The sequence below is a fragment of the Engraulis encrasicolus genome, chromosome 9, assembly GCF_034702125.1.
Source record: "Engraulis encrasicolus isolate BLACKSEA-1 chromosome 9, IST_EnEncr_1.0, whole genome shotgun sequence".
NCBI classification, from domain to species: Eukaryota; Metazoa; Chordata; class Actinopteri; order Clupeiformes; family Engraulidae; genus Engraulis; species Engraulis encrasicolus.
The window spans coordinates 52802436-52812435 of NC_085865.1; the positions used below are offsets into that span (position 1 = coordinate 52802436).

At 44.9% G+C, this 10000-nt stretch overlaps 1 protein-coding gene across 4 annotated transcripts in view; it reads left to right on the top strand.

The window, feature by feature from the left end:
- rps6ka3b (ribosomal protein S6 kinase, polypeptide 3b) overlaps positions 1 to 10000 on the top strand; it is an 87157-nt gene that overhangs the window by 31254 nt on the left and 45903 nt on the right. Inside the window, exon 1 of one of the 4 annotated variants that reach the window (XM_063207378.1) lies at positions 4094 to 5070. The exons of the other annotated variants lie outside the window; for them this stretch is intronic. Within the exon in view, the coding sequence (XP_063063448.1) occupies positions 4903 to 5070 (168 nt within the window). The 5' untranslated portion in view covers positions 4094 to 4902. Of the gene's footprint in view, positions 1 to 4093; positions 5071 to 10000 lie in introns of those variants that run through there. 4 annotated transcript variants of the gene reach the window in all.

Below are 10000 nucleotides of genomic sequence, written 5' to 3' on the forward strand. Positions count from 1 at the left end.
AACAGAGATGAAGAGAGATGGCAAATGAGAGGGAAGAAGCCAGAGAGAAAACATAAGGAGAGAAAAATGAAGAGATATGGATAGAGAGCAAGAAAGAGAGTCAGGAGATTTTGCTAATACAATTGCGGTAACTGGACCCCGGTGGCTTGGCACCTCACGCAGCACATCATGCAGCTGTCTCTCTCTCTACCCCTCTCTCTCTCTCTCTCTCTCTCTCTCTCTCTCTCTCTCTCTCTCTCTCTCTCTCTCTCTCTCTCTCTCTCTCTCTCTCTCTCTCTCTCTCTCTCTCGGGTTTGTGTGTTCCTGTTTCACCCCCTTACATAATCAGTTCTACCAACTGGCCCATCCCAAATGGACTCCACAACTAGCAACTGCTCACAACTCAAAAACGGCAAAGAAAGAGCTCAGCAAAGCAAGAGCTCACCTTACACCCCACTCTCCTTTTGAAGCTGAGGAGATGGAGCTACTGTAATGACTGACTGAATGTGTCTGAAGACCTGGGTGTTATTGTTTTGTTAGCCTCTGTCCTTGAAGTATAGATCAAACTAACTGGGGTTTTTTTTGTTTGGGAAGTCTTGTCGTTTTAGTTTCCCCTTTGTAAACATCCACCCTCTGCCCTCTGCCTTCATTTCTATCACCACCACCTGTCCACCCTTACCACCCCTCTACCACCAGCCCGACCTGGCAGCCTCTGCCTGGCCCTGCTCTGCCCCGCCCGCTGCCACCACTTGCCACCGCCACAGCTACCCGTCTGCCCTCCATTGCTGTGATTCTCAAACTGTGGTCGAGGGTCTACTGGTGGGCCCTGAAGGTATTTCAAGTGGGCCTTACTAAAAATCCAAATCATATTTGTGTGTGTGCTGCTGTTAATTTATTTCAGTTCAACATTGTTTTTTAGATCAGAGGTGGGCCCCAAACAGTTGTGCAAATGTCATGTGGGCCCCAAGTGGGAAAAGGTTGGGAACCCCCTGCTCTGTTGGCTTTGAAGTGTGAGACTTGGCAGCAGCAGTTAGTGGGTGGCTGTGTTGGCGGTGATGGCGGCTCCTTGTCATTTGATCTGGTGGCGGCAGGCCAGAGCGGATGTGTGGCCTCTTGTGCCGCTAACCTGTGAGAGCCTGCGTGGGCCTCTGGGTACTCGGCCGTTACCAATGTATCATTTGGTGTACACGTAGCCCACAGCCAATCCTGTCAGTTGTTTTCCAACAAACTGCAAGCTTCAATTTGTAGAGCAATGCGTTTAATTATCTTTCCACCCCTCCCCACTCTCGGATTGGTCCCCTACCTCAGGATAGGGCTTTGCGACAAGCACTCATGTCTTTCAGATCGGAACGATTGTGCAAAGCAGCATGGGATTTCCCAGGCTACTCCGCCATACCACCTTACCAACATCCTACCTTGTGTTGCCAGATTGGACTGTTCACTGTAGGTATTGTGCAGGTTTTTCTGTAGTTTAGTCACATTTCACAACCTCGATCCCACCCTTTATGCTGCAGTATGGGCCTATCTATGGGTACTTTGCAGGGCTCTAAATTAACAACCGCAAACCGGAAAAATGCTTGGGAAAATACACTTTGGCTGGTAGCAAAGAAAGTATGCTTTGATAGTGAGTATACATTTGGCTAGTAAGATTTAATATCTCCTAGCCAGCAACTTTGCCTTGCTTCACCCACCCCTACTGGATTGCCGCTTCACTTGCCTCTTAGAAATGAATGATGAACTCTGGCCACAACCTCAACCCCGTTTGGAGGTTTGGGGTGTGCAGCCCACTTCCACAGAAACAATAATCCAGGTGCCAGACAATAGTGGTAGACAGTGGAGGAGAGTGGTCCACAGACTGGACATGTGGCCCAAAAAATATATTTTCATTGAGTAGTCGCCAACGTTTCGAGGAAGATCCCACTGGTGGATTGAAACGTTACCGTCTATTCAATGAAATGAAGTTTATATCTTTCGGAGCTCATGCCCAGTGTGCGGATCACTCTCACACACAACCTCAACACCCCATCCCCGCCCCCCTTTCGGTCCCCATGTGGCGTCCCTGTTCCCCCTGAGCTGATAATTGGGTTGCGTAAGAGGGGGCTTAAGGGAAGTACAGCTGGAGAATGCCACAGGGCCACGGACCATGGCAGTCAGCAAGTCGGACAGGCCACCTCTTCACACTTATGGAAAGTGTGTGTGCCAGGATGCCGACTGGAGACAAAGGGGTCACATGTCAGTGAGAAGGGGTGTGTGTGTGTGTGTGTGTGTGTGTGCGTGTGTGTGTGCGTGTGCGTGTGCGTGTGCGTGTGCGTGTGCGTGTGCGTGCGCGTGCGCGTGCGCGCGCGCGTGCGTGCGTGCGCGCGTGCGCGCGTGAGTCTTGAATGTATATTGTGGACGTCTTCCAGCACAGATACTATTGCTTGAGTGAGGAGATTATTACCACAGTGTTATTAGTAATTTAGTCATTAGTCATTTAGGCTATTTATTAGAGCTGTGGGCTTTGCACTACTCATATTTGTGGTCACATTGTGGTACGCTTTTTCTGGGATTATCATTTTTATAGATGACCATGTTGTAAATCTGTCTAAAACTTGTTTTGGAAAGTCCATGTGTACGCTTCCTTTTGGAAATGCACATCACGAGTTGAATGTGCCAAGTGATGTGTTGCGTCATCTTGTCTTATTGATGAACGTACACTTTCTACGGCTGGGTGACTTACAACCAATCAGGATTGTTATCTTGATTTAAAAAAAAATATCAGGATGATGGGTCATATTTACCAGTAATAGAAGTTATTCCCTTGAAGCTTGAGTCATTGTTAACAAAAGTCATTGCAATCATGCAATAAGGGCAGTTGTGTGCCGGTGCATTATTTATGATCAAAGTGACCTTAGCACAGAGAGGAATGTTTAGTCTGCTGCAACTTCAGACACTAAAATATCAGAAGGTCATGTGTGAATCTCATGCATGACTGATCCATTTATTGATTTTTGCTGTGTTGCCCAGCCCTTATACTTACACATGAAACAACGGAACTGAAGTTACGTTATTGTTAACTAAAAAAAATATACAATTCCTGTTGTGTGCCGATGCTTTATTTATGATCAAAGGGTCACGGCACAGAAACAGTCTGTTGTAGTAGTCAGCTTCCAGATGAAACAGTGGAGCTGGAATAGTCACTTGTGATTGACTGTAGTACAGGACATCCTCTCCTCTCATCCTCCACTGGGCCTGAGGTCCTCCGCTCTGCTCCGCTCCGCAACAGGTGCCCCCTAATCTCAGGTGAGCCCCCAGTTCCACATTGATCTCTCCTAATAGGGAACTCGCTAACACTCCACAGATAGATAGATGAATATAGCAAAGGTACCGTGTGCAAGAAGGATAGGATAGATAGAGCAAAGGTACCGTGTGCAAGTGGGATTGTATCACTGCCTCTTATGTGTGCGTTACTGATTGGAGCTGTTATGTATGTGTGTGTGTCAGTGATTGGAGGTCTACAGGTTGTGTGTGTACTGGGGATTGGAGGGTGTCTGCAGTCAGCTGTGTGTGTGTGTGTGTGTGTGTGTGTGTGTGTGTGTGTGTGTGTGTGTGTGTGTGTGTGTGTGTGTGTGTGTGTGTGTGTGTGTGTGTGTGTGTGTGTGTGTGTGTGTGTGTGTGTGTAACGCTGGCTCTTATGTGTGTGTCAGTGATTGGAGCTCTATGGGCTGTGTGTATGCCAGGGATTGGTGCGTGTCCACAGTCAGCTGGTCGTGTGTGTGTGTGTGTATGTCAGGGAGAGAGTGTGTGCTGCTGACTGTTATGTGTGTGTCAGTGATTGGAGCTCTATGGGCTGTGTGTATGCCAGGGATTGGCGGGTGTCCTTAGTCAGCTGGTCGTGTGTGTGTGTGAGAGAGAGAGAGAGAGAGAGAGAGAGAGAGAGAGAGAGAGAGAGAGAGAGAGAGAGAGAGAGAGAGAGAGAGAGAGAGAGAGAGAGAGAGAGAGAGAGAGAGAGAGAGAGAGAGAGAGAGAGAGAGAGAGAGAGAGAGAGAGAGAGAGAGAGAGAGAGAGAGAGAGAGTGCAGCTCAGGGGGGCAAGTAAGGGGATCTCCGGACATGGAATTTTTAAAGGGGTGGGTGTGTGTGCCTGTGTGTTTGCGTGTTTCTAGGTGTGTGTGTTTGTATGGGTGGGGGTGTTGGAATCTCCTAGTTTGGACTCTTTCCATTAGTCTGTAGGGCTTCCCCCTTTAGTGACTCAGTGTCATCTCCCCGTGCTCGCACACCCACACACCCATACACCCATACACCCACACACACACACACACACACAGTCAAGTGCACCGTCACCCGACACATAACACACTTGCGCTCACCCTCACCCTCGCACTCTCTCTTATTCTCTCTCTCGGTACACACTCTGCTCAGACAGTGCAAGCGTACAGTACAAACACTCGCTGGTGGCCTCTGCTCTGTCCTTGACGAGCTCCTGCGACACAACCAACCAGTGCCACCAGCAGCAGGAGCAACAGCAGCAGTTCTGGGGGAAGTTCAGCAACTGAAACTAAAAGCAGGAGCTTTGGTGGAATTTCCAGCAACAGAAAGTACCAACATCAGTGATGGTGAAACTCTTGTACTAGCCTCAGTGATGGTGAAACTCTTGTACTAGCCTCAGTGATGGTGAAACTCTTGCACTAGCATCTGCATATCCAGTGGAACTTCAGGAGCAGAACAAACAATGTCAGAAGAAATGGTGTTGGTGAAACTCAAGTGATAACTTCTAGTGGAACTCCTGAAGCAAAAGCAACAGGAGCAGAACAAGCAGTTCTGGTGGAGTTCCGTTCCAGTCCCAGAATTAGTTCTATTTGAATTCCAGTTCCAGAACCAGGAACAATTGTAGTTCCGGAACAAACAGCAGCATTATTAGTTCCAGTGGAGCTCAAGCATTGGCATGGTGTCTCCCAAGGGCTGGCTGCCCGCCCTCCGGCAGCTGCTGGGGGGCCCCGGTCAGCTGCAGCTCCGGCTCAAGGCTCTGGCTCTGCGGAGGTTCATGCCGGGGGGATCACAGCATTGGGAGCCACCAGCACCCCCAGCAGCAGCAACAGGAACCCACAGGACTGTGAGTAAGCTGCTTACTCCCCCAAATGTAGTGCTGTGAGCCGGCTGCTTGGTGGGCTGCTTGGCTGGTTGACGGGTGGTGAGTGGTGCGCTGTGCTGATCGAGTTTCCTTTCGCCACTTGTCCGTCTAGCGCTGATGTGTACTAACAGCAAGACTGGGCTTGATGGTAATGTGTTTCCTTGCACATATAACTCATGGCAAAACTAGAAAGATTTCTCGTAAATTTCAAGTTTTCATTATGAATTTGGTATTGTCTGTTTTTTTTTACTTTTGGATTTATTTTTTTGTAGTTTTGGGTTTTATTTTAACGATATGATGGGGTTTGTGCCATGCAATCAGAGGTGTCATAAGTAAAGAAAAAGTCAGTTAATTAATTGTGTAAGCACAATTCAAGCACATGATATTACATAGGCTTGCTGTTGCATCAATTACGCAATTGTACCTAATGAGGTAGATAAACTGTGTTGTTGCTGAAAAACATTAAAATCCTAAAAAGAACCCACCACAAACTTGATCCAACCAGTCTAAGACCAGCACGTAGTACGAAAAGTACACAGGTCTACTGGTTAGTTACTCAAATAAGTTACACGTGTGGGAAGGAATCTTTGTTTCTTTTACTTTTACTTTTCATACCTTTGCATGCATTTGAGGAAGCGTTCTTAATCCAGAGTAGTTGCTGGTGAGGACTTCAGACCACCCACCCACTGCTACAACATGCCGTCATCGTTTGTGACCTTTCTCAAGGAACTTGAATCTCCCAAAACATTACATGCTGCATGAAATCCTCTAAAGCCAGATTATTCCATCAACCCTTATTGCTGGCAGGTGGCCACAACATTTACAATAGGAATAGACTATTAATACTGTGCTTGATCTTCCAGGTCAGGGATGTGATGAGTGTTTAAAATTGCCCCACTCTACCAGGGAAAAAACAAGTGTCAGTCCAGTCCAGTGATCTCATTGTGTGTGTGTGTGTGTGTGTGTGTGTGTGTGTGTGTGTGTGTGTGTGTGTGTGTGTGTGTGTGTGTGTGTGTGTGTGTGTCTGTGTGTGTGTGTGTGTGTGTGTGTCTGTGTGTGTGTGTGTGTGTGTGTGTGTGTGTGCGTGTGCGTGTGCGCGTGTGCGTGTGCGCGTGTGCGTGTGTGCGCTCCTGTGAACTTTCCAGGGCCGCTGATTGAACCAGATTTTCCATGTTATTGTGAGTTGGTAATCAGCATGTTGTCTGCACTGCCCTGAGCCAAAAAACGCACCCTTCCTGCTTGTCTCTCGCACTCCCTCTTTCTTTCCCTCCCTCCCTTTTGTCTCTCTCTCTCTCACCTTCTCTCCCTCTCTCTGTCTCTGTCTCTGTCTCTCTCTCTCTCTCTCTCTCTCTCTCTCTCTCTCTCTCTCTCTCTCTCTCTCTCTCTCTCTCTCTCTCTCTCTCTCTCTCTCACCTTCTCTCCCTCTCCCTCTCTCTCTCTCTCTCTCTCTCTCTCTCTCTCTCTCTCTCTCTCTCTCTCTCTGAGAAACGGCTGAATGTGTCAATGTTTCTAAACGTGGTAATGAAGTCTGTGCTGCTTGTCTTGTCAGAAGGTGAAAAGGAAATGTGAAAATTAATTCATGACAAGATGACACACCTTCAGTCTTGAGGAGCGTTGCCATCCTCTGCCTGCATGTACTGTGTATAGAGCATAAGACATACTATGGAATGTAATAGTATGCTTTCCATGATTAGAGCATCTGTGTGTTCTGTGTTCTATCACATCTGGCTTCCACTCATAACCAGAAGTCTATAGAGCAGGGGTGTCAAACTCAAATTGAACTAGGGCCAAAATCAAAATCGGGAGTGAAGTTGCGGGCCGAACTCAATATTTTTTTTAAATAAAAGCGGACTAAAATTGTTCACGTTTAAATTTACATTTAAACAGATTTCCATCATAGTTCTGTTGCATTTGAGTGTGACCCATTTCAATGGCTTGGGCCCACTCATATTCCTGTGAGTGATGCATTTTCATGTTCAAATCTTAATGCGCTATACAGCTATGGTTTATTTGGGCCAACTGTACTACACATTTGAAATGATCTCGCTGGCCAAATAAAAAAGCTCCGCGGGCCAAATTTGACATGTTTGACATCCCTGCTAAGTATTGTACATAATACAATGTGATGTGATGTTACAGTAGCCTACTTAAATAATATAAAGTTATATTATGTATGTCATTGGCATATTTACATTGAATACATGTATTGTGTAGCTTTTGACTTTTTTTTGTTTTCACTGTAGATGTGGGCTTATTTCTCTTTTGTCATTCTCTTGTCAATTTTTTTCTTTCATTGTCTTTTTTTCCCTCTGCTTTCGTGTATTGTAAGACTTATAGCCACATAAGTGAGTGACATTCAGGCAGTCCAAATGTCACTGGGCATGTTCTGGACAATGGCAGGGATTTAACCAAATATGGACATTTTCAGTTGATTTGTGTTCCCTTCTGATGTTTTCTGTTTCCTGTACGACAGTGTTCTTCAAAAGGCAAGTACAGTATGACTCCATGCGTACGTGACTCACTCAACCCGAAGCCTGTGTGCTTGTTGCATCGTCTATAAATGCCTTCCTACTGCAGTCGGTCACGTAGTAGTAGTAGTTGAGTAGTAGGAGTTTGCCAAATAGTACAACTTCAGTAGATGTCCACATGTTTTCTGGGATGTTGGACAAGTTGTTTGGCGCATTTATCAAGGTACTGAAGGGTTTTCCCCAGTACTTTATTCAGGTGCCTACCACCTACCACCTTGACTAGGTCCCCTGAAGCAATTTTTTGTTGTGAATGTAAGTTTCTTTACCAAATGTAAGTTTCTTCACCAAAAATATGTACTTTTTATGCATCATATTTCTTATGAATCTTCAAAGCATAGCCTTTCCAGTGAAGATGGCCACGTGTCTCTGATACCATACTAACCCTACACCACACTGACAAACAAGAAATCAGCAGGAAACTGTCTGTATTATCCCCTCTGTTTGTGTGGAGTGTGTTTATCTTGGGTAGTGTACTGTACCATAGGCAGCAGATGTGTAGTATACATAAGGCTATGTGGATAGTAAGTAGGATCGTGTTGGTGTGTACTGTACTGTATCCATACGTTTGCACTTTGTACGGGCCTGTGTTTTGGGATGCACAACGTGCTGGTTTGTGTCTGTTGTTGGAGTTAAGGTACTGTTAATTATGGATCAGATATCAGTGTTTCAATATTGAGGAAACTATTTTTTATAAAATTATTATTATTATTATTTTTTTTTTAGTTTTCAACTTTTTTTTTTTTCTTTTTTTTTAACGATTTCCGTTTTTTAAAAACGATTTGCATTCCTTCGCATTTTCCTCCTGGAGTAAATACATCCTATAGACAAGAAACCATGAGTACATGAAAGACAGAGGGATCAAAAGCGTAGTCAAGTTGTTGCAGTTAACTTGGGTTTGGGAGCAAGAAAAAAACTTTCAGAGAAGGGACAGTTGGGATGAGTTTACTGACACTCCCAAGGCTTTTTCAATGCTTTTTCATTGCATATACAGTTGAGGACGATATTACTAGCCCCCCTCCTGAAATTAGACATATCTCTTCATTGATCATTGAGAATGATCATTATTAATAAATGTGTGTTATTCTGGAAACAAATACACCATGGAGATAGTATCCAATAAGTTAAATTTGGACTTTTCCATTTTCACAATGAGTTTAAACAAAAAAGTGTAAAAAGGGCAAGGACAAAATTATTAGCCCCCTTATCATTAATAGTCAATACAGTTCCATTTATGAACAAAAATTGACACCAGGCACTTTGATTAGTTGTTAACTATGTTGGCACATGTCCTACCAGGGATTTTGGCCCATTTTTTTCATCGCAAATAGTTAAGCTGGTCCAAATGGCATGGATGTTGAGGATGGACATTCATTTTCAGCACTCTTCAAATACTATCTAAAGGATTGAGGTCTGAACCACTCCATGACCATGGTTTTAGTATCCTTGAGGAACATTTGAACTATTTTGGATGCAAGTTTTGGGTTATTATCTTATTGAAAGATCCAGTGAAGATCTTAGCTCCCTCTATGAGCATATTTTTGCAAGGTCACTTTCCACATTCTATCATAATTTTCAGTTTTTATGGTGCCGTACACCCAAACAAGGTTTCCTGTGGCTGAGGCTGCCACAGAATGATGCATCCACCACCATGTTTAATTGTGGAAACCATCTTATAACGATTCAAGGCCTATCCCTTTCTTCAGAAGCAGAATTCATGCATCAAAGCAGGTGCAATTGAATATCATCAGATGAAAGCAGAGATGTTCAGAACTCATTTTTGACTTTCAAATGTTCACAGGCAAAGCTCAATAACACTCTGATATGCACTGCCTTTAGTAAAAGGGTTCTTCTGTGATGATGGCCCCAAAGCCCAATATGATGACAAGCCCTAATAACTGTCCTTCTTGGTGGGGGTAAAAACTCCAGGTGAGGCCAGGTCAATAACAATCATCTAGGCAGGTGTCCAATGCTTCTTTGGTCTAATGAGGCCAAGCAGTTTCTACAGTTACACACAGTGGTGGGGCATCAAGTTTAGTCTGTTATTCAGCCTCAGACACAGGGAGTCTGGGTCTGAATCTGGATTACTGGGTCTTCCAACAACATTGTAACCCAAAGCATACATTTAGATTAGTTCAGAGGTTCTTCAAGGACACTAAAACCATGATATTGGAATCACCCGCTCATAGTCCAGTCCTCAATCCCACTGAGAGTCTGTGGTTAATGTCTATGCTCAGCATCCATGCGATTTGGACCAGCTAGAACACTTTGCAGTGAAGAAATGGGCCAAAATCCATAGTGGGGCATGTGCCAACCTAGGTAGCAACTTATCAGAGCCTGTTGTCAGTTTTGGTTCATAATATCGCCATATTGACTGTAAATGATCA